The sequence below is a fragment of the Vanrija albida genome (assembly GCF_041260175.1).
Source record: "Vanrija albida strain AlHP1 chromosome Unknown contig_4, whole genome shotgun sequence".
NCBI lineage: Eukaryota > Fungi > Basidiomycota > Tremellomycetes > Trichosporonales > Trichosporonaceae > Vanrija > Vanrija albida.
Genome location: NW_027191423.1, coordinates 545,274 through 567,628, shown reverse-complemented (window position 1 = coordinate 567,628; position 22,355 = coordinate 545,274). Strand labels below are relative to the sequence as shown.

The 22,355-nt window shown below is 65.3% G+C and overlaps 9 protein-coding genes across 9 annotated transcripts; all 9 read left to right on the top strand.

Annotated features, from left to right (window-relative positions):
* Window positions 1–245: 245 nt before the first annotated feature.
* POL1 (DNA-directed DNA polymerase alpha catalytic subunit pol1) lies at window positions 246–4,788 on the top strand (the record flags this gene model as incomplete). The annotated part of the gene is made up of 4 exons (XM_069353440.1): window positions 246–338; window positions 382–589; window positions 637–3,053; window positions 3,088–4,788. The coding sequence occupies 4 exons, from the start codon at window positions 246–248 to the stop codon at window positions 4,786–4,788; spliced, it is 4,419 nt and encodes a 1,472-aa protein (XP_069208082.1).
* Window positions 4,789–5,010: 222 nt separating this feature from the next.
* Window positions 5,011–7,088, top strand: Q8F55_004940 (uncharacterized protein; the record flags this gene model as incomplete). Its single annotated transcript, XM_069353439.1, has 4 exons — window positions 5,011–5,588; window positions 5,622–6,153; window positions 6,186–6,905; window positions 6,939–7,088. 4 exons carry the CDS (start codon window positions 5,011–5,013, stop codon window positions 7,086–7,088), a joined length of 1,980 nt encoding a protein of 659 aa, XP_069208081.1.
* A 163-nt stretch (window positions 7,089–7,251) lies between these two features.
* Window positions 7,252–10,061, top strand: Q8F55_004939 (uncharacterized protein; the record flags this gene model as incomplete). Its single annotated transcript, XM_069353438.1, has 3 exons — window positions 7,252–7,424; window positions 7,543–7,915; window positions 8,592–10,061. The coding sequence occupies 3 exons, from the start codon at window positions 7,252–7,254 to the stop codon at window positions 10,059–10,061; spliced, it is 2,016 nt and encodes a 671-aa protein (XP_069208080.1).
* A 342-nt stretch (window positions 10,062–10,403) lies between these two features.
* Window positions 10,404–12,489, top strand: NHP6 (Non-histone chromosomal protein 6; the record flags this gene model as incomplete). Its single annotated transcript, XM_069353437.1, has 4 exons — window positions 10,404–10,432; window positions 11,083–11,098; window positions 12,081–12,406; window positions 12,459–12,489. The coding sequence occupies 4 exons, from the start codon at window positions 10,404–10,406 to the stop codon at window positions 12,487–12,489; spliced, it is 402 nt and encodes a 133-aa protein (XP_069208079.1).
* A 913-nt stretch (window positions 12,490–13,402) lies between these two features.
* On the top strand, window positions 13,403–15,228 carry Q8F55_004937 (uncharacterized protein; the record flags this gene model as incomplete). Its single annotated transcript, XM_069353436.1, has 6 exons — window positions 13,403–13,546; window positions 13,677–13,809; window positions 13,911–13,991; window positions 14,235–14,955; window positions 14,993–15,103; window positions 15,138–15,228. 6 exons carry the CDS (start codon window positions 13,403–13,405, stop codon window positions 15,226–15,228), a joined length of 1,281 nt encoding a protein of 426 aa, XP_069208078.1.
* Window positions 15,229–15,559: 331 nt separating this feature from the next.
* CIC1 (proteasome-interacting protein cic1) lies at window positions 15,560–16,664 on the top strand (the record flags this gene model as incomplete). Its single annotated transcript, XM_069353435.1, has 2 exons — window positions 15,560–15,795; window positions 15,833–16,664. 2 exons carry the CDS (start codon window positions 15,560–15,562, stop codon window positions 16,662–16,664), a joined length of 1,068 nt encoding a protein of 355 aa, XP_069208077.1.
* A 486-nt stretch (window positions 16,665–17,150) lies between these two features.
* Window positions 17,151–18,179, top strand: Q8F55_004935 (uncharacterized protein; the record flags this gene model as incomplete). Its single annotated transcript, XM_069353434.1, has 1 exon — window positions 17,151–18,179. The coding sequence occupies one exon, from the start codon at window positions 17,151–17,153 to the stop codon at window positions 18,177–18,179; it is 1,029 nt and encodes a 342-aa protein (XP_069208076.1).
* Window positions 18,180–19,127: 948 nt separating this feature from the next.
* Q8F55_004934 (uncharacterized protein) lies at window positions 19,128–19,865 on the top strand (the record flags this gene model as incomplete). The annotated part of the gene is made up of 1 exon (XM_069353433.1): window positions 19,128–19,865. The coding sequence occupies one exon, from the start codon at window positions 19,128–19,130 to the stop codon at window positions 19,863–19,865; it is 738 nt and encodes a 245-aa protein (XP_069208075.1).
* Window positions 19,866–20,347: 482 nt separating this feature from the next.
* Window positions 20,348–22,107, top strand: Q8F55_004933 (uncharacterized protein; the record flags this gene model as incomplete). Its single annotated transcript, XM_069353432.1, has 3 exons — window positions 20,348–20,997; window positions 21,031–21,127; window positions 21,160–22,107. The coding sequence occupies 3 exons, from the start codon at window positions 20,348–20,350 to the stop codon at window positions 22,105–22,107; spliced, it is 1,695 nt and encodes a 564-aa protein (XP_069208074.1).
* Window positions 22,108–22,355: the final 248 nt, after the last annotated feature.

Below are 22,355 nucleotides of genomic sequence, written 5' to 3'. Positions count from 1 at the left end.
GCAAGGGCAGGGTTGTTTTGGGCCGTTTTGTTGTTTGCCACCCGGCACAGACCCGATGGACGGCACGTGAGATTTACTCCCGCCCACAACAACAGGAGACAACTTACGTAACAAAAAACAAGTCGCGTCGCGTCGAGTTGAGCAATGTCCTGCGTCCTGCCCGCGCCCCGCCGCGCCGCCGCATTGACAAACCACACGCGTTGATTTCACAACCTCCATCACTCAGTCGCTTGTACACCACCACCATGCCCCCCACACGAGGGCCCATATCCGCCAAGGATCGTCTGGCGCAGCTGCGCGAGGCGCGCGAGAAGGGCGGCCGTCTGCAGCAGTGGAAGGTGGGTAGCGCGCCGCGCCCGGGGGCCCGACTGACGCGCGTAGCCCGACGACTCGGAGCTCTACGACGAGGTCGACGACGACGAGTACCGCGCCATCGTGGGCGACCGCCTCGCACGCGACGACTTCATCGATGACGACGACGGCAGCGGCTACGTCGACCACGGGCAGGACGAGTGGGCTGGCGGCGCCGACGAGGAGGAGAGCGAGGACGAGGACGCGTTCGAGGGCGAGGACGAGGAGCTGCGCCGGGGTGAGTAGAGCTGTTGTCCGCTTGGAGACATTCAGCTTACATCGCAGCACGCCGTGCGAAGCGCGCAAAGGCTCGTGCGCGCGCCGAGAAGACGGGCAAGGCGCCGGCGACAAAGGCAAAGGCGAAGGCTGGGTACTCGGACTACGCGCGCCCAGCACAGGGTGCGGGGTCGTACCGCCCCGCGGCGGCCTCGATTAACGAGGACAGCTTCATGGCGTCGCTGTTGTCGACGGTCGCGGCCGAGCCGGCGTCCCGCAAGAGGAGGTCGTCGCCCGACTGGCCCTCGAGCGAGCCCGCCGCGCCCAGCTCTGACTCGGGCTTCTTTTCGAGCGGCTCGCGCAAGCGATACGGTGAGGAAAGCGACGAGGAGGAATGGGACGCGCGGCACGGCGTCATGGGCAAGAAGAAGCCGCGCATGAGCGAGGCGACGGTCGTGCCGGATGAGGACGAGAACGAAGGTGTCGACTTTGGCGACAGCACGTTCGAGATGGACGTCGACGAGGTCGTGGTCAAGGCCGAGCCGGTGGACGACGACGACGACGACGACGACGACGACGAGTTCGCGATCAAGAAGCCGGTCGCCAAGCCCGCGCCCCGGGTGGCGGCTCCGGCCCGCCGCCGTGTCGTCAATGCCACGGCCGTCAAGCGCGAGGTCAAGCGCGAGCCCGATGAGGAGGTCAAGCCAGCGGCCAGGGTCGAGCGCAAGCCCGTCGACCGCACTCACTGGCAGGCGGTGCAGGACACGCTTGTCGCGCCAAAGTCGGAGCTCGACTCGGTCCGCGTGCCCCAGGGCTCGACCAAGCCCGAGAACGTGCTCGAGGCCGACGGCTCGCTGCGCATCTTCTGGCTCGACTTCCTCGAGCAGGAGGGCGTGATTCATCTTGTCGGCAAGGTGCTCGACCGCGCCTCGGGCAAGTACGTTAGCGCGTGCGTCAGCATCAACGGCATCCAGCGCAACCTGTTCGTCAAGCCCAGGCAGAACCGCTTCTCGGGCGGCAGGGAAACCGACATTGAAGTCACCAAGGCCGACGTGTACCAAGAGTTTGACAACATTCGCAACAAGCATGGCATTGAGGAGTGGAGGGCCAAGTTTGTCAACCGCAAGTACGCGTTCGAGGACCACACCGTCGACCGCGGAGAGAGCGAGTGGATGAAGGTGGTTTATCCGTTTGACCAGCCCGAAATCCCCGTCGGCACGACTGGCGCGACCTTCTCGCATGTGTTTGGCGCAAACACAAGCGCGTTCGAGCTGCTCGTCCTCAAGAGGCGTATCATGGGCCCCTGCTGGCTCGACATCAAGGGTGCCGAGGTGTCCACCAAGGCCACGTCGTGGTGCAAGATCGAGTTCACCGTCTCGGACCCCAAGAACGTCAACCCCGTCAAGGAGGACGACGAGACGGCGCCAAAGGACACACCTCCGCTCACCATGATGAGCATCTCGCTCCGCACTATTGTCAACCACCGCGAGAACAAGACCGAGATCCTCGTCGCGTCCGTTCGTACCTGGGAGGGTGTCAACATCGAGGATCCTACGCCGCCCAAGAAGCAGCCATCGAGCGTCACGACGATTGTGCGGCCGATCGAAAAGTTCCCCCCGGGCCTCGAGCAGCGTGCCAAGACGGAGCGGTCGCCATTCCAGGCCGTCAAGGCCGAGCGTGCGCTCCTCAACTCTCTCCTCGCAACCATTGGCCGCCTCGACCCCGACGTCATCGTTGGCCACAACTTCCTCGGGAGCGGGTTCGAGGCACTCCTCTACCGTCTCAAGGAGCTCAAGGCCGACCAGTGGAGCCGTATCGGCCGCTTCAGGCGCAAGGGTTTCACCATCAGCAAGGCTGGCAGCAACGTGCGCCTCATGGCTGGACGTCTTGTTGCCGACCTGTCCTCGGACGCAGCCAAGGGCATGATTAGCTCTACCACCTGGTCGCTCACCGAAATGGTCGGCACGCACCTCAAGGTCACCCGCGAGGACGTCGACCCCGAGGACACGCACACGTTCTTCGACCACACGCTCAGTGGGCCGGACAAGCTCATCCAGTTCATTCGGCTGTGTGAGATCGACGCCTACTTCCAGATGGCCATTGCCTCGCGTGTCCAGCTTCTGCCTCTCACCAAGCAGCTCACAAGTCTGGCCGGCAACTCGTGGAACCTTACCCTCAACGGTGGTCGTGCCGTCCGCAACGAGTTCATTTTGCTGCACGAGTTCCACCGCCTCAAGTACGTCTGCCCCGACAAGATGTTCAACAAGCAGAAGATCAAGATTGTCAACGAGCAGGGCGAGGAGGAGGAGGTCGTTGCCGGCCACAAGCGTGGCAAGGCAAAGTACGCTGGTGGTCTCGTCTTTGAGCCCAAGCGTGGTCTTTGGGACACGTACATCCTCGTCATGGACTTCAACTCGCTTTACCCAAGTATTATCCAAGAGTACAACATCGACTTTACGACGGTCGACCGCGAGGAGGATGAGAATGTGAGTGGGATGTGTGGGGTGTGCTGACGTCCAGGCCGAGGAAGAAAAGATCCCCGACGTCCCTTCGTCCGACACACAGCAGGGCGTTCTCCCGCGTCTTATTGCCACGCTTGTCAACCGTCGTCGCCAGGTCAAGGGCCTCATGAAGGACAAGAGTGCATCGGCCGCCAAGCTCTCCCAATGGGACATCAAGCAGCAGGCTCTCAAGCTCACTGCCAACTCGATGTACGGCTGTCTTGGTTTTTCTGGCTCGCGATTCGCCTCGCGCCCCCTCGCGGCGCTCACGACCTTCAAGGGTCGTGAGATTCTCACCCACACTCGCGAGCTCGCCGAGTCACTCCAGCTCGACGTCGTGTACGGTGATACCGACTCGGTGTTTGTCAACTCGAACGTGACGACGTACCCCGAGGCGCTCAAGATTGCCAACGAGTTCAAGAAGCTCGTCAACGAGCGATACAAGCTGCTGGAGATCGACCTTGATGCGACATTCGAGCGCGTTCTTCTGCTCAACAAGAAGAAGTACGCCGCCGTCAAGATCGACGAGGCGGGTTCCCGCAGCACCGAGGTCAAGGGTCTCGACATGAAGCGTCGAGAGTTCTCCAAGCTGTCCAAGGACGCCAGTGCCACGGTGCTCAAGGAGGTTCTGTCGGGCGAGGCAACCGAGAACGTTGTCAACAAGATCCACGAGTATCTCACGTCGCTCGGCGAGACTGTTCGCTCTGGCGAAGTGCCCATCGAGGACTTTATTATCTTCAAGCGTCTTGGAAAGAACCCAGAGGATTACCCCGACAAGAAGTCGCAGCCCCATGTTCAGGTCGCCCTGCGTATGAAGGCCAAGGGTACGGCTGTGCGTGCACACGACGTTATTCCCTACGTGTTGTGTCTTGGGCCAGATGGCAAGACGGCACGAAGCGCGCAGGCGGACCGCGCCTACCACCCCGACGACCTCCGTCGCTCCGGGTCCGAGCTCAAGGTCGACTACGACCTCTACCTCGACTCGCAGGTGCTCCAACCTGTGCTCCGTCTGTGCGAATCGATCGAGGGTACGGAGCGAGCACGTCTCGCCGAGTGCCTCGGTCTCGACCCATCACGCTACTCTAGCTCCAACAACGAGGTCCAGGAGCGTAGCTTCTCCACGTTCGAGTCGCAGATCACCGACAAGGAGAGGTTCAAGGACGCCTCGCCTCTCACCCTCCGCTGCGCATCTTGCGAGGGCACATTCAGCTTTGAAGGTGTGCAGACGGACGCGTCGGACGGCGTGGCTGTTCTCCGCCCCAAGGGCGTCCAGTGCTCGCTGTGCGAGGCGGCGGTCCGCCCCGCGTCGGTCGCGATCCAGATGGAGACGCAGATCCGGGCCTACATCAGCAAGTACTACCTCGGCTGGACCGTGTGCGACGGCGACGGGTGCAACGCGCGCACACGCTCGATGGGCGTGTACGGCCGCCGATGCCTTGGGTTCATCAAGCCCGACTGCAAGGGCACGGTGCACCCCGAGTACACCGAGCTGCAGCTGTACAACCAGCTGCTGTACTACCGGCACCTGTTTGACGCTGAGAAGGCTCTGTCGGCGTCGCGCGGCTCGGCACGGTTCGACGAGGTGCGCGCGCTGACGCAGTCGAACGCCAAGACGCTGGCCGACTGCATGGGCGTTGCGGACAAGTACCTGGACCGCAACGGCCGGCGGTACGTCGACCTCGGGTCGCTGTTTGGTTTTATGGAGCGGATCCGGTTGTAGCATATGGCTGTCGCTTGTTAGTTTGTGATCTTAGAGTATGCATTGCTTGGCATAGGTTGGGAGCATAGGCGCGGACAAGAGATGGACATGAACGAGGCGCGCCTGCTCGCACCTTTTGATTTTGCCACCGAAAAGTCAGGCACGGCGCGTCACCTCGACGCGTCAAACATTGCGCCGGCGACCAAGTTGGTTTTGCTCTCCAAACCAACCGACCACGACACCATGGCCGACGACGACCTCGAGGCGCAGCTCGCCGCCATCCAGGCCAAGATCGCCGCGCGCGACGCAAAGGCACAGCGCGCAGCCGAGCGCCAGGCGGCAGAGGACGCCAAGATCCTCGTGGCCGGCACGCCGCCGAAGAAGAGGCCGGCGCCGGCGGCCCCGCCAGACGCGCCGCCGCAGCCGTCGTTTGTGCGCGCCTCGGCGTTGCCCCGCACCTCTGTCGCCTCGTCGTCGCGCAGTGCCCCCTCCCTCCCCCCGTCCCAGCCCGCGCCGTCTTCGCTCGCCGAGCGGCTGGCCGCGCGCCGCAGCCAGGCGCCAAAGCAGGAGCTACCCTCCCTCGAGCGGACCGCGACGTTTCGGGATAACCTCGCGCGTGTGAAGGCTGCGGTGGTGAAAGCTGGCACCGGGAGCAGAGACAACGCCGACGACGACCTCGACATCGTGCGCACTGGCGCGGAACGCGAGTCCGACCTCACCGTGTCCCACGACCTGCGGCTCGGCCCGGGCGAGTTTGGGCCCGACCCCGAGGGCGAGCACGAGTGGCGTGCCCTCGAGCCCAACTCTGGCATCCGGCTCTCGTGAGTGTGTTTTCTGGTTGTGCTGACGTGCAGATCCCGCAAAGTCACGCACGCCGAGGTCCAGGACCACCTGTACGGCCGCTACTACCTCCGGCCCTCCGACCTGTACTCTGTCATCCGGCTGAGCAAGGACGGCGCGACGTACGACGTGCCGGTCGAGGGGGACTGGGTGACGATTGCGGTGGTCGCTGAGCGCGGCGACATCAAGGTCAGCGGGATGAGGGAGGAGAAGGACGACGGCGTCGGCGATGGGGTGGAGACGAAGGGGAAAGGCAAGGGCAAGGAGAAGGAGCAGAGGAAGCGCGTGCCGAAGAAGTATATTTCGCTCAAGCTGGTCTCGCTGCCGCCGCGGAGCAAGACTCTCGGCGGGAGGGCGCCCGGCGGCGACGCGCACCTCAAGCTGCTACTCTTCCAGGCCGACGACGGCCTCCACGGCACCGACGACGAGGGCAATGTCACGAAGTCGTACCGCGGCGGCTCGGGCGGCGCGTACGAGCGCTGGAGTAATCTGCCTGTTGGCGCAGTCATCGCGCTCATCAACCCCCGCGTCCTGCGGCCTCTGGAGGTGGGTGGTGGTTTGGGCATGGCTGACGATAGCACCGGGGCCGTGGCGCGCCGCACCCCCTGACACTACCGCTCGCGCTCAACCCCTTCTCGGCCGACTCGATCGTCGTCATCGGCCAGGCGATGGACATGGGACGGTGTACGGCCTTCAAGGCCGACGGGCAGCGCTGCAAGGACTGGGTCGACACGCGTACCGGCGCTGTGTGCGAGTATCATGTGCATGCGGCTATCACGCGTGGGCGCTCGTCGCGCGCCGAGTTTGCGAGCGCGACGACGTCTATGGCGCTCACGACGTTCACGCCGAAGCAGATCGCTGCGGGGACTGCCGACAAGTTCGACCCACGGAAGAAGACGGGCCTGCTGCCGCGCAACGGCGCGATGTCGGCGCCGCGCGGGCCAGAGAACGGCGGCGGCGGCGCGACGTACGTTGTCGGCACGCGGGTCGCGCGCACGGGGACGACGCCAGGCGGCATCCCGGCGTTCGGCGACGCGCACCTGTCGGAGAGGCTCGGCCGGTCGCAGGCGGAGAAGCGCAAGCGCAAGGCCGAGGAGGCACAGGCCGAGGCAGCTCTCGAGCGGCTGTTCAAGCGGCAGGGCGGGGACGCGGGCGTCGCGGCGGATTACCTGTCGTCGATTGGTGTCGGCAAGAAGAAGGAGCCGCCAGCGGACGGCAAGCGCGCGTTCTCGGCCCAGGCAGTCAGGCGGATTGGGTTTGACCCCTCGGGCCGGCGCGACGACGACGCGGAGAAGCGGGTGAGTGGAGGTGTGGGGCAGTGCTGACGGCAGCTCGAGGCGATCGAGAAGCTCATGGCGCCGACCGGCGCGCCGAACCTCGGGCGAGGGAGGGCCCCGAAGCGGCTGTCCAACGTCGTCGTGCCGAAGAAGGCCGAGGTGGTGGAGAAGGACGCGGGGGAGGCCATGGTGGACCTGGACTAGGCGCAGGTGTATGCATGTTGTTGTAACTTGCTGCAGGCTGCATGGTCGATTGTGATCTGGCATCTGCCATTTGCCACGTGATGCGGAGCGCCACAGTGACGACGAAGTGCAGCTCACATCCGCAACGTCAACATTGTCCAACTTTCATCTCAACCCCACCCCCATGGCAGCGCTCCCTCCCGCCCTCCGACCGTCGACGGTCGCGTCACTCGACCCGCCGCCGGTGCTGGTCCCGCCAATCAACTTTGCGCTCGTCGCGCCAGGCGTGTACCGGTCTGGCCATCCGAACAGGAAGAACTTTGGGTTTCTGGCCAGGTTGGGGCTCAAGACGGTGGTGTGAGTTGCGCGCCGAGCGCCACCGCGCAGCGGGGGCGCGAGGGGTCTTGCCCTCATATCTCGCGCTGCGGTATCGATGCCCCCGCCCGCCCACCCCCGCGCCGCGCTCACACCGCAGCTACGTCGAACACGCCGACGAGTACCGCAAAGACGGGGCGGATTTCGTCGCGCAAGAGGGGCTGGATTTCCACCACCTCGACCTGAGTGACGAGGAGGTGGGCTATAACCCGCATAGCGTGGCAGTTGACCCCCAGGCGCTCTTCACGGCCTCGGGCCGCGCGCGGCTGCACGCCGCCCTCGCCGTCATCCTCGACACGCGCGCGTACCCGCTCCTGATCCACGACGACACGGGCAAGGCGACGGCGACGCTCGTGTGCGCGCTCGTGCGCTGCTTCCAGCGCTGGGCGCTGACTGCGGTGTTTGCAGAGGGCGACATGTTTGCCGGCGCTGGCGGGAGCGAGGGCGGCGGCGTGGGCCCGGCGGGGCGCGAGGTGGGTTGTCGTGTGGGCGCGGCTGACGCCAGTTCATTGCCATGTTTAGGCCGGAGAGCGTGCCGCTTGACCGGGGCCACTTGCCGCCGTGGGCGAGATAGCGGGGGCGGCGGCGACCGGCGACGGCGAGCGAAAGCGGCGCCGAGGTGGCGCGATGGCGGCCGACGCCGATGAGTGCACGCGCACGCGCCGCACACGCCCACACCCACACTTGTATCGATAGACAGATGGACCTTGGGCTCTGGGCAGTGGCGAACTCGCGCCGCACGGTCCGCCGGCACCTCTCGTGCCTTCTCTTCGACGGTGCGAGGATCCAGGCCGGCAGGCACAGCGAGCGAGCGCGAGCACGCCCGCACGCACGCGCATCTCGGCCCCGTCCACCGCCCATCTCCACCGGCTCGCGCCTCTGCTCGGGCCCGCCGCCAGAGCCTTGTTTACATTCGTCGGAACGGAAGGGGTGGCGAGGGGGAGATGGGAAGAGAAGGGGATGGATGGATGGCATGGCATGGACATGGCGAGATGGACACTCCCGACGGCACGGCAGATTGCACCCACCCATCCTCGTCGTCGTCCTCGCCCTCGCCCAGCACCGCAACTCACCCCGGCCTGTGCCCGGCACGGGCCGGCAGCCAGCACTGATCTCGTATATACGGCGGGGCGGGCTGATGACAACAAGTCTTCTCCCCATCTGACTCTTCTCTCGGCCCCCTCGATGGCCTCGGCGGCATCCCCGGCGGCAACGGCAGCGCCAGCCAGCCTGGGCAGGTCGGCGCACCACGCCTCGCTCCGCACCCACCTGCGCAAGCGCCACTCGATCCTCGTCCGCCGGCTCCGGCCCAAGCCCGGCGGCAGCGGCGGCGAGGCCGCGCCCGTCCTCCACGAGCATGTGCACCACCACCACATCTTCGGGCACCCCGTGCCGCACGCGCACGCGCACGGGGGTGCGGGCCACGCCCACGGCCACGGCCACGGCGCCGCCGCCGCCGCCACCCCGCCGCGCCGGCCCGTGCCGGGTATCGCGGCCACGCCGCCGCGCCAGGCCGTGCCAGGCATCGCCGTGAGCGACGAGCGGCTGGCCACGCCCGCCCCGACCACCCCGTCCCCGCCGCGCGCGCGCACGCCGCTGCGGCTCATGCGGCGCGCCAAGGACCGCGCCGTCAGCGAGCCGCTGACGCACCTCGCTGTCCCGGAGCCCGACGACGCCGCCTCGTCCGCCTCGTCGCTCCGCAGCGCGACCCCCGCCCCGAGCATCGGCCACCGGCGCACCCTCTCCAACAAGATGCTCTCGCTCGTCAACTTTGTCCGGCGGGGGCGGGACGACAAGTCGCCGCTCGGCGCCGTCGCCCCCGTCGCGCCCGCCACGCCGCTCCCGCCCGCGACCCCGCCGGCGTCCATCCTCGGCCCCCGCGTCCCCCCGGCCCGGCCCCACCGCTCGCCCGACACGGCCAGCTTCATCACGACGCGCCCGCGCGACTCGCCGTCCCCCGACGACCTGGTGCCCTACCGCACGCCGGGGGGCGTGTTCGAGGCGCGCACCGCCATGCCCGACCCGCGGCCGTTTGGGCGCGCGCGCGACTCGCCGCCGGCCGACCTCGTGTCCCACTTCTCCGACTCGACAGAGAGCTCGGGCATCCTCACGAGGCGGAGGCGCCGCGCGCGCCGGAATGCTGCTCCCCTCAGCTCGCAGGGCTCGCTCCGCGCCCGCAGCCGCAGCCCCACGTCGTTCCAGTACTCTGTTGGCTCGAGCAAGAGCTCGTCGTTCCGCGTCCCGTGGCGCGGGCGCCGCGCTGGTGCGGCTGCGCCGACGCCGAGCGACGGCTCGCGCAGGGACAGCGCGTCCTCGGCCGCGTCGTCGAGCCACGGCTCGCCCCTCTCCCCCGCCCCGCCGTTCGCCGCACCCCCGTCCCCGCCGACGCCGAGCCGCCGCGTGTCGTCGGCCGCGCGCCACGACTCGCACGCGTCGGCGCGCATCCGCACCCCGTCGCTCCGCCGCATCAAGGTGTGGTCCCACTCGATGCCCGAGCTGCTGCACCAGCACAACCAGCACCAGCACGGCCAGCACCAGCACAACCAGCAGCGCCTGCGCAAGCCGCGGGCCAAGAAGGACACGACGATCCGGCGGCGCCGGTCGTCTCTCGATCTGTAGCATATATCGTGTTCCGTCTCGATGACGTCTAGATTCCATCGCCTCTTTGCATCCGCCATTACCTCCGTGAAAGACAGTCACGACTCACCGACCTTAAGTACGAGCACTGTTACGCCGCCGTCGTGCACGCCACAGTGAGCATAACTCCAGCATAACCCCGCGAGCTAGCGCGACTTTTGTAAGCGGGCGGTGCGGTGCGCAGTGCGGCGCTTCGGTTGCAGCGAGGGTGGGTGGTGGCGAGGGCGAGGGCAGAGGGTGAGGGGGCGAGTGTGAGCCATGGGCTGCATGGGCGGCTCATCCAGGCGGCGGCTGACACTGGCTGAGGCTTGCGGCACTCACACTATGGGCAATTTTGGCTGGTGCGGGAGTGGGTGGGTGCAGGTGCAGTGGGGTGGGTGCACGTATGCTAGTGAGATGCAGGCGGTAGAGCGCAGAAGCGACCACTGAGCCAGGCGGGCGGCCCAGCCAAGTAAGGTATGCAGCCAGCCAGCCCAACCGAGCCCAGCCCAGCCACCCGCCTGTCTGCCTGCCTGGCTGGTACCCGCCGCCTGCGCCCATACGCCGTGTGTGATCCGTCTGCTACCAAAAGTCACGTGAATTGATCCTGTAGTGCAGCCCAGCGGCCAATTAGCTGGGTGGATGGGCCAGTGTTTGGCTGGCGCATGTGAGGGAAGGCAGGGAAGGTTGGCCTGGGTGGGTCACCGCCCCCCCAGCCAACGCGCCAGCGGCACAGCGTACGGGCAGAGGGACTGCGCCAGCTTGGTGCAGGAGCGTGGGCGGGCAGAGCCCAGTTGGTGGCCAATTTGATTCCGCCGCCCTCGCCCATTGCCAGGACTGACTGGGTCGCTGGCTCTGTCTGTCGATTCCCACTGCCATACTAGTAGAGTGGCCTCTCGTCGCACCACCCACCACCACCCAGTAGTGACCACTCACTCTACCCACCACCACTTACTACCACCAACCACCACCACCACCAACCCGCACCACCCCCCCTCTCACCCAACCCACCCCCACCCACCAGCACCCATCAAACAACAGTGCGTACATGATCACACTCGTCGAGCATCCCATCCACAATAAAGCAACGAGCTCAGAGACGCATCCCACGTCCTTCTCGCTTGCTTGTCGCCCTCTAGGCATCCACTCTGAGCAAACCATCTTGCCTCTCACCACATCCACCCCACCCACCCATCCATTGTTTACCCTTGTCATGTTGTGACGCGCCTGCGCGTGGCGGGTGATTTCATCCATCCACCCTCACCCACGCTGCACTCGCCAGTCACTTCACTCCCACAACCCCTTCCTCGAGCCCAAAAGCAAAGAGAAGCTTTTCGCGAGCCCACCCAGCGCCGCCGCCAGTGACGTCTGAGCCGTCACCGCATCCACGGTGCATGGCGAGGTAGCGAGGTACAACCCACCCCACACCTCCCACTGCCTTCCCCCACCCAGTACGCACCCAGCCATATCCTTGCCGTCGTCGTCGGCGCCCATTTGGGGTGGATGCGCCGTCCGACGCGGCGAGCAGGCCAACTGCGGTCGCCTGGGACCCACTTCTGGTACCGGGGTCTGCTAGCCTCTTGGGAAGCCACCTTCCCTCCCACACTCGGACGCGTCAACCAGTCCATCCAGTCATTGCCACAACACATCCCTGACAGTGCTCATACAACCACCCACCCACCACCCACCCACCACCTTCCCCCACTCATTCGCTCGTCTCTCGTCGTTATCAGTTTACTGACGCTGATTTTCTCCTCGCCATCTCACCAACTTCCTTTGTCCCAAATCTCACCCCCCCCCTGCAATGACGCCCACGCCCCCGCCGCACGTGTTTGCCATCCAATGACACATTTTCACAATCTCGCACTGTTGACATCCGCCGTCGTCGCCATCACCGATCACCATCGCCGCTGTCCTCGCCGACACGCCGACTCCACCGTCATGCAACAAACCTCACTCATCCATCCAACCACCTCGGTGCAACTCGCTCTACCCCACCGATAACCACCATGTGCACAACAGATGCCCAAGGTCTCTGCCAAGGACTCCAAGAAGGTGGTCGACACCAAGGCCAAGCGTGGAAAGAAGGACCCGAACAAGCCCAAGCGCGCTCTTTCCGCCTACATGTTCTTCGTTCAGGACTGGCGTGAGCGCATCAAGTCCGAGAACGTCGACGCCGGCTTCGGCGACGTTGGCCGTCTCCTCGGTGCCAAGTGGAAGGAGATGTCGGACGCCGAGAAGAAGCCCTACGAGGACAAGGCCCACGCCGACAAGGACCGCGCCGCCCGCGAGAAGGCTGCCTACGACGCCAGCAACGGCAAGAAGCCCAGGAAGGCCAAGGCTCCTGTGTGAGTCTTTGCTTTCTCTGTGCTTTGTTGCTGTTACTGACGCCTGCTTCAGCCAGGAGGACGACGACGACGAGTCGGACTAAACGGCTCGCGCCGATCCCACACTCTCTTCCTCTCTCTGTGTCGCGTATACCCCTTTCGGTCCGCTTCGATTTCGTTCTGGCTAGTTGCTCTCGCGCGACTGTCTCCAGCCCTGTTCTCTCAGCTTTCCCCTCTCTTTTATGATACTGCTCTCGCCGCCCAATTTTATTGTTGTCCCGCGCAGATTCCCATCTTCGTGCGGCTGATATGCAGAACTATTCGACGAGATGTTGTGTGGGGTGGGGGAGGAGTGTTTGTGCTGTTGGTGGAGTGGAGGAGGCCCTGGCTCGGACTCGGAGTATGCCGGCATGCTGAGGCTGAGACGGTGGGCGCCATGATGTCAAGCGGTGGAGACGGACACGGCGCGGAGATGGACACACGGCGCGGTGGTGAAAGTGTTGTCCGCCTCGACGCTGCATTGCCCTCGACTATGGTGGTACGACCGAGGAGGCGGCAGAGAACCACAGACGTGCCAGAAGCGAGTGGCGCCAAACGACAAGCAAGGCCAGAGAGCCCGGGGCGGTGGTTGCTTCTGTTCCATTGACGCTGGGCAAGCACACCACGCATCGTCGTTATTGTTGTCGCCAGCTGGCCCAGCATGCATGATCGCACCAGTCACAGGGTACAATACCCAGCCCCCTACGCGCTGTCCACTCAGCTCGCCGCGCCGACATTCGTCTGCACCACCATCCCCAAAGGACGGACGCGTGCCACTCGGAAAAAAAAGTCCCGCCGGTGCGGCCGGCTGCCCGAGCCCGCCAGCCAGCCCAGCCTAACTGCTATCCACACCCCAACCAACATCATCAAAGCTTGTTGCAACCGCATCGCCCGTCGTCCGTCCGCCGTCCGGTCACTCGCCAGAGACCCGCGCCCGCGCCCGACCGCCGACTGCCGACCGCCGACCCAGCCACCACCATGCGCCTCACAAAGGCCCACCTCGCCGGGCTCGACCAGTACAAGTACTCTGGCGTGGACAAGTCGATCGTCTCGCGGCATGTGCTGGGGCACTGGTGGAACTGGCTCGTGACGCTCTTCCCGCGCAACCTGGCGCCCAACGCCGTGAGTGCTCCGAGCGGCCGCGGAGCGTGCCCGCGAGGCTCTGGGCGAGGGAGGAGCAGCGGCAAGCCTTGCCCCCCTCCCTCGCCCCTGCCCCAACCCATACCCTTGGCCCCAAGCTGACAACCCCCAGATCACCTTCCTCGGCCTCTGCTTCGTCTTCACAAACGTCGCAACGCTCCTCTGGTACGACATCACGTACGAGGGCAAGGACCTGCCGCCATGGGTGTACTTTACCTGGGCGTTTGGCCTGTTTGCGTACCAGAGTGAGTGGGGCAGGGGCGGTTGGGGCGAGCGATGGCGAGCAGCGCCTACGCGGCGCGGGCCGGCCGTGCCGCAACTCTTCGGAGCACAGCTCACACCACAGGCATGGACGCTATCGACGGAAAGCAGGCGCGTCGCCTCGGCATGGGCTCGGCGCTCGGCGAGATGTTCGACCACGGATGTGGTGAGTGTTGTGGTTGGGGTGGTGGTGGCCCCTTGTGTAGACGGTGCTCTGCTGCTGTCTCGGAGGCGGTAGTGGCGTGTCCTGAGTGGTGCTCGAGGTGCTCCGAGGCAGTGTCCTGCTCCGAGTCGCTTCCGGCCCCATGGTACGACGCCGATCTTCCCACCTGTCGGCGATCGATCGCCGTGTACGGCGATCGGGCCTAGGCTATCACGCGCGTCACCGAGCCCAGACTAACGCGCCCAGACGCGATCAACACCTCGCTCGAGGTCATCCTCGCCTGCCACGCCCTCAACCTCAACCGCTCGTGGTGGACCGTTGCGAGCATGACGGCGTCTCTGACAAACTTTTACGCGTCCACCTGGGAGGAGTACCACACCGGCACCCTCTACCTCTCGGCCTTCTCGGGCCCCGTCGAGGGCATCCTCATGGTCGTGGCCATCTACGCCATCACCGCGATCCACCCTCTCCACCAGCGTTTCTGGGACACGCCCATCTTCTCCCTCATCCCCGGCGACCTCGGTATCCAGTTCGCCACCAAGATCGACACCCTCCTGGGCCTCCCGGCCAAGTACACGCTTGCGACGCTCCCCATCAACGTCGCGTTCATGATCTTCGGTGCTTTCGGCACGGCCGCCAACATCATCACCGCGTACTGGCACGTTATTGCTGCGCGCATCAAGGAGAAGAAGCAGGTCCTCACCCCGCTGCTCGGCCTTCTTCCATTTGCCCTCCACACCGCCATCCTCGTCATGTGGCTCCACTCGGAGCGCAAGAACGGCGTCGCACTCGTCCACGACGCGCGTCTCCTTCCCTTCATCGGCTACTGGGGCATGGCTGCGGCGTACCAGGTGTCGCAGCTCATCCTGGCACACGTCACAAAATCGCCCTTCCCGTACTGGAACGGCATGATGATCTACTCGCTGTTCGGCGCACTGGACGCGAACGCAGAGTGGCTGTTTGGCCGGTGAGTTAGGCGCTGTCGTGCATAGCTAACTCTCCAGCGAACCCCTTGTCCAGGAAAACGCCATCGCATCCGACGTCTTCATCCAGATGTCGTTCTTCGTCGCCCTGTTCAACTACGTGCGCTTTGCGCGCGAGGTCATCTGGCAAATGTGAGTACGCATGTGCCTACACGGCTGACGGCAGCTGCGAGCACACTGGCATTGCCTGCTTCACGGTCCGCCGCAAGGACGCCCAAGGCCGCTGGGTCGACGCCAGCGAGGTCAAGAAGGAGTAGACGCTACCCGAGCTCCTGTTACCCCCTACGACTTACCCTCACGGCCTAATCACAATACACAACTGTCTGCCTATACTCGCCAGCCCAACCTGGCCGGCATCATATCCCCCGGCATGACAGTGCATATCCATTCATCTCTCAATCTCTGGGGTGCACTCTTCCACACGTAGACGGTTCCCTATGCATCTTGATGTGGAGGCGGGGGAATTTGATCCCGAGACTGTGTCACGTGACAATCACAAAAGTTGCTCGCTGCTCGTCGTTCCTCCACCCAGGCTAACCAGTTCAGAAATCTTCGAGCGAGCTGCAACACACACCACCACCACACACCATGGCCAAGAAGACTGCTGCTCCCAAGGCCCCCATCGACGCCGCTGCGGCCGGCACGCTCCCTGCCGACTTTAACAAGGCGCAGGCCACCAAGGCCGTCAACGCGCTGCTCGCGCACGCGGCCAAGGTGCAGAAGGAGCGCGAGGAGACCGAGCTGCTCGACCGCGACGAGCACGTGTGGCTGAGCATCAACACCAAGACTGGCAGCACGAGGAAAAAGCTCATGCCTGTCAAGATGTGCGTGAGATGTGATTGCCTGTGCTGACCCCCCCAGCCAGCTGCCCAACCCGCCCCTCCCCCCGCCGCCCGCCACGTCCGTCTGCCTGATCACCAAGGACCCGCAGCGCGAGTACAAGGACCTTCTCGAGACCCACGGCATCAAGTTTATCGCGCGCGTCGTCGGCGTCGACAAGCTCAAGGGCAAGTTCAAGCCGTTTGAGCCGCGCCGCCAGCTCGCGGCCGACCACGAGCTCTTCCTGTGCGACGAGCGCGTGCTCCCCATGATGCCCAAGCTGCTCGGCAAGATCTTCTTCACGGCCAAGAAGCAGCCCATCCCCGTCAACTTGCAACGCAAGGACCTCAAGGCCGAGCTCGGCCGCGCCATCAACAGCACCTACTTCCACCCCAGCACGGGCACGTCCAACTCTGTCAGGATAGCGACCATCGGCACGAGCACGGCGGCGCAGACGACCGACAACCTGCTGGCCGCGCTGCCCGCCGCCGTCGAGCTCATCCCCGGCGGCTGGGAGAACGTGCTCTCGGTCGGCATCAAGACGAGCACGTCGGTCCTGCTCCCCGTGTGGGCTGCGCGCCTCGACGACCGCTTCGCCGCAGGGGAGGACGTCGACATGGACGAGCAGCCCAAGAAGGGCAAGGGCAAGGCCGCGCCCTCCGCCGTCGCCGAGGTCACGGCTGCCGCGAGCAAGGCCAAGGCCGCCAAGGTCGAGGCTGCCGTCGCTGCCGTCGCTGCGCCCAAGAAGGTCGTGGTCAAGGCCAAGAAGGGCGTGTCGGCCGGCGTCGAGGTCACTCCCAAGAAGAAGAGCTCGACGATCGGCTCGGGCGCGAAGAAGGCCAAGACGGCCGCTATCGGCAAGGCGAGGAAGTAGGCGTGCGTGTGAGTGGGATGGGCTCGGGGGCTATGATAGAGTATCAGTGTATGCATGCTATTGTTACGGCACGCTGAGGGGGTACTGACGGCGAGGATGACCAGGGGACTGACTGCAGGCGGTGCGAGGCGCATAGGCCATGAGTGGCGCCGACGTTTTGTGTGCCATCCACGCGGGAGCAGTGCCATCCGGCCGACGAGCACACAAGTCGACGACGAGGATGGCAGCATAAAGGTGGCCAGGTCGAGGGGTGCGAGTCGGGCGAGGGGTATAAAGCCCCTCCCTCGCCGCCGTCGTTCTTCACCAACAATCACTCACCTACCTGCTTTCCTCTTCTCCACTTGCCTCTCTCCTTTCACTTACCTCTCTCCTCCCGGTACCTCTCTCTCCCCATTCTTCTCCCGCGCCACCCCCTACCGCACACCCCGACGCGAGCTCGACTACACGTACGCCCACTGCCTTGCGCAAACTGACGCCGCAGGCAGCATGTCGCGCCGCAACGACGACGGCGTCGGCACCACCGGCGCCTCTACCAGCCGCACCGCTACCAGTACTGCGGGCGCTACCCCCAGCGGCGGCGACGCTGGCGGTACCGCCTCGCACCCCAGTGACAGCCCGCACCGCCCCCCCAGCGAAGACGCGCACACCCGCGCGAGCTGGGCCGCCACGCTTCACTGGTCCCCCTGCGCTTCGCGCCCTCGCGCCCGCAGCCGCGACTACGACGACTACAGCGACGACGAGTCCACCGAGTATGGAGCCGGCGGCTTGGGTTATAACCGAGAGAACCCGGCCCGCATGGCCGACGAGGACAGCGAGTACGGCGGCTACCGCGACCGCTGGGACGATAGCGGCTACAGGCCATACCTTCGTGGCCGTGACACCGACTACCGCCCCTACCGTGGTGGCGATGACTACCGCGACTACAGCGGCTACCGTCGTTGGGGCACTTACGACAGCGACTACCGCCCCTCCCGCACCCGCTATGACAACAGCCATCGTGAAGGCTATGGTTATCTTGGCCGCGGCTGCTGTTACCGTCACCACGCCCCCGACCTGGAGTACCTCAACAGTTACGATACCTACCGTCGCCAGATCTATGGAGACGACATCCGTGCCCAGCGCCGTGATGACTCCAGCCCCGCCGGCCGCGGTGCGGACGACATGAACCCGACTAGCGACAATGTCAACCCTCGCAAGCTCGTGGAGGGCCTCAGCCAGCACAGCACTCAAGCCAGCCGACTTGCATTCAGCCCTGAGCCCGACTACAAGGGACGCTATAACGATGCTCGACAGGCCCGTCGCCTTGCCGAGCAGCAGCGGCGTGTCGCTGAGGTTCAGCGGAGAGACGCCGAGGACCGCCTGTCGACTGCCGAGGTTGAGCGCCGTCGCATGGAGGACCGTCTGGAGGACGCCGAGCGCGAGCTCAAAGTCTGGAAGGACAAGGTCCTCGCCTCCGAGGACTGCCTCGATATCACCAAGGTCGTGCGTCAAGAGCTCGAGCGTCCCCGTTTTTGAGACAACAATAACGCAACGCATCGAGGAGTATGAGTAGACCAAGTGGGCAGTGAGCAAGGACGCTGGCATGTGAGAATAGTCATTTCCCGAGCCGAGTGAGCGGGATGTTTGGTTGTGGCGCCAGGCGCCACATCTAGACCCCCTTCTCATTCAGTACATAGGCTCGGTATCGATGCACGAAACTGTGGCTTCATTACGGCTGCCAACTATGTCAGCACGCGGCGATATCAAAAGCGTGGTTCTGAAGGAGCAGAGTCGACGGGCGTGGCCCACGAGTGGCGAGTGCGCACGGGCCCTACCAGGACGCCGAGATTGTGCGGGCCGCCAACACGCGGACACAACGCGGATCCTCCCCGACCCCCAGTCCGGCCCTTGACAAAACACGAGGCGTTGCGTACCCACAGAGAGTCAGGGGAGGCCAATTCGAGCCATGCACAGGCCAGGCAGGGCGTGTCGCGCGCCGCCGACACGAACGCGAGGCAGTCGTGCCCCAACCCACACCAAGACAGGGATGCAGCGTGGCCAGGCTGGTTACTGCAGGCGGATCTTAGGCCACTCGGTCGCGCGTGCGGCTGCACACGGACGCGAGGCAGCGGTGCGCCCTCTAGGACACGAGGCGCGGTGGGTCGCGGGTGGGCGGGTCGAGTCACTGGAAGTGGCAGTGGGACACGGCGGCACGAGGTGCAGCGCCGCAGACATGTTTGCGTGGTGAGGTCGAGTCGTTGGAGGGTTGGGGGTCGGCGAGCGCGTATAAAGTCTGCTCTCGTCGCCGTCTTTCCTCGTTTGTCGGTCAACCTTCACTCGCGGTTTCTTCCCCTTCTCTCCCACTCCTCCCCTTCCCAGTACCACCCCACAGCCTGTGTACTACGCCAGCCTCTGACACAACGCGCTTGAGCATCTGTACGTTTACGCCGAACCTTTCTCGCAGGTACTGACCCCGCAGCCACAATGTCGCGTCACAAGGCTGCCACCTCCAAGGTGCCTCGTCACGGCGGTACCAAGTCCAAGGCGCCTCGGCATGCTACCAAGCCCAAGGCACCCCGTCGCGACCGCCCCGGCCGCGACACCAGCACCACTCGTGGTATCGACGCTAAGCACTCCGACGACTCGCACGACTCGTACCGCCACAGTGGTGACCGTAGCGACCACGGTCTCAACCACCTTTACTACGCCGGCTCCGGCGCTCTTCGCCGCCGTGTCGACCACTCTGAGCACGGTGCCGGGCGCCGCGGTTCTGGCAAAATCAACACCACCTTCCGCCCTACCACCGACGAGGGTGTTCGCGACAATGGTAACAAGAATGGCATCGACGACCACCCCCGTCGCTTCAAGATCAAGGCTCTCACTGCTCCCTCCAACGAGCTCACCAAGCACGACAACAACACCCCTCCCCTGCACACGCATGGCGATAACCAGGTCATCACCCAAGCCACCCAAGACACCTTCCGCCGCCTTGAAAAGGAGTATGCCTCGCTGGGCGCCCTTCGCTCGAGTTCCGAACTTCGCCTTGCCTTTGAGACCAAACGACGTGATCTCGTGGAGGCGTATATCTGCGCCCAGACTTGCCGTTTGGACAACGAGTTCAACGAGACTCTGAAGAACGAGTACCGCAACATTCACCGCCGCGTCCAGAAGGAGAACAAGGATCCCGCCCTTGCGAACGGTGAGGAGGGCTGCTGGCAGTGAGAACTGTCGCCCTCCTGAGCCAAGCGGGATGGTTGGCTGCGGTGCTCTCCTGCACCTGCATGCCCCTCTGATTTGTAGAGCTGCCCTCGATGCATGGAATTGTCGCTCCAGCCGCGCTTTCAAGCTCAACACCTCTTCTAGGTGCAGTGGCGCGGTCCGGTGTGGCGCCACACCAAAGGCTGCTAGCATCACCATCCGCTCTTGAGCCGATCATGCTCACACACATGTGCAGCAGCGCGCGCGGCCGAGCCGCCGTGCAGCATGCAACCCCTCGATCCGAGGCATCCGAGGCAGCGCCAAGCGACGCGCGGCGGCTAGCAGCGACGCGGCGACCGAGGCCTCGGCAAGGCGCGGCCCCGTGCCGAGCTGGGCCGGCGAATTCCAATTCGGGCCGTTCGGGTCGGCCCCGCACGAGCCTGCTCCGCGGCGACCTGCTGCCATCGCGACTGCACGCTCTCTCTCGTGCATTCACCACTCGCACAATGGACAACGAGGACAGCAGCGCAAAGCAGACGGGTTACGAGCTCTCGTCGCTCAGCGTCGCCGCGCGGCGCCCGTCCCGCGCCAGCGCGGGGCACGAGCGGCCGTCGTTCGCGCTGTCTGTGCTGCGGCCGCTCGCGCCAGAGCACGCCGTCGACGACGACGGCGACGACGACAAGATCTACGACTCCAAAATCGGCGTGCGCTTCGACGCCCTGCCCGAGATCGACGGCGCGCTGTTCGCGCGCGCGGGCGAGCCCCGCCCCGGGCCGAGCATCCCGCCCACGCCGACGGAGCGCGCGTTCGACTCGGGGGGGATGCTCGAGGGCGGGGACGCGGCCGAGGTGGACGCCGCGCTGCGGGCCAGCCCGAGCCCGGAGCTTGAGGAGGACGCGGCCGCGGCCCAGGCCAGCGCCGAGGCGTCCGCCGCGCCGCTCCCGCCCGTCGACGGGGGCCGCGAGGCGTGGGCCTTCCTCGCGGCCGGGACGCTGGTCGAGGTCATGGTCTGGGGGCTGCCGTTCAGCATGGGCGTGCTGCTCGAGTACTGGTCCAACACTCTGTTCCACGACCGGCCTGGCGCGGAGAAGACGCTCGCGCTGGCGGCGACGCTGCCCACCGCCGTGCTCTACTTTCTCGGCGCGCCCCTCGGCCCGTGAGTCGTGGTACCGCTTCCCGCTAACGCCAGCCTGTTCACCGCGCTGCCGTGGTACGAGAAGCCGATGATGCTGGGCGGGCTGGTCGTCGCCACGGCTGGGCTTATCGCGTCGGCCTTTGCGACTGAAGTGAGTCGGCCTAGCCGCGGCGCTGACTCCAGCCCTGGCACCTCGTCCTCACCGTCGGCATCATGTTCACGTTCAGCGGGCTCACGTACTACCCCTGCGCGACCATCATCTTCGAGTGGTGGCACGTGCGCGTCGGCATGGCCTCGGGCATCATGTACGCCGGGACCGGGCTGGGCGGCACGCTCTACCCGTTCCTCGTGACGGCGCTGCTCAACAAGGTCGGCTACCGCTGGACCATGATCGCGATCAGTATCATCTTCTTTGCGCTCAACGCCGCCGCGCTGCCGTTCATCAAGCGGCGCATCCCGCTCCCGCCGCGGCCAAAGCTGCGGCTGAGGCGGGGCGAGCGCCGTGGGCCACGCCGGCGCGTCTTCGACCTCGGATGGCTCAAGAACCCCGCGCCCTGGACAGCGTTCGCGACCGTCTTCCTCGGGAGCTTGGGCAACTTCATCCCCGCAGTGTGGTTGCCGGTCTTTGCGGCCTCCGTGTCCATCAGCAAACCTAGCGGCACCAGCCTCATCGCCATCATGAACGCCGTCACGGTCGTCGGGCAGACGCTCGGCGGCTGGCTGTCGGACCGGGTGCCTGTGCGTATAATCATGTGCGTCCAGTCGGTCTTCGCGGCGCTGGCGTGCGTCCTCCTCTGGGGCCAGTTCGGGACCAGCGCGGCCGGCCTCACGGCGTTCACCATCGTGTGGTCCCTCACGGCCGGGAGCATGGCCGGGCTGTGGGCCAGCCTGATCCGTGTTTTTGCAAAGGGCGACCCGGCGGTGCCGCCCCTCGGCTTCTCAGTGTTCATGACGCTGCGCGGCATCGGCAACCTCGCGTCGGGCCCCATCGCCACGGCCCTGCTGGGCATGAAGCGCTTCCCCGGGGCTGGCGGCGCCTACGGCCACACCGACTACGGCGCGCTCGCCATCTACACCGGGACCATGATGGTCGCCGGCGGGTGCGTGATCGCCTTCTTCCCATCAAAGTAGATGCTAGACGATAGAGCCGGTGTAATCTTGATAAGGACTGGGAGGGATGAGCGTGATAACAATGCACACTGCCATGGGATACGCGTCGACGCGTCTGTGCCCCGCGTGCGCGTGCGCCCGCACCCTGCGAGTCTGTGCACCGACCACGTCTAATGTCACAGTGTCCGTGCATCTCATGTCACCAAAAAGAAAACGAGAAGAACAGATGGGGGCGACGGCAAAGGGGGACGCCGTCGCCATGATGCGCC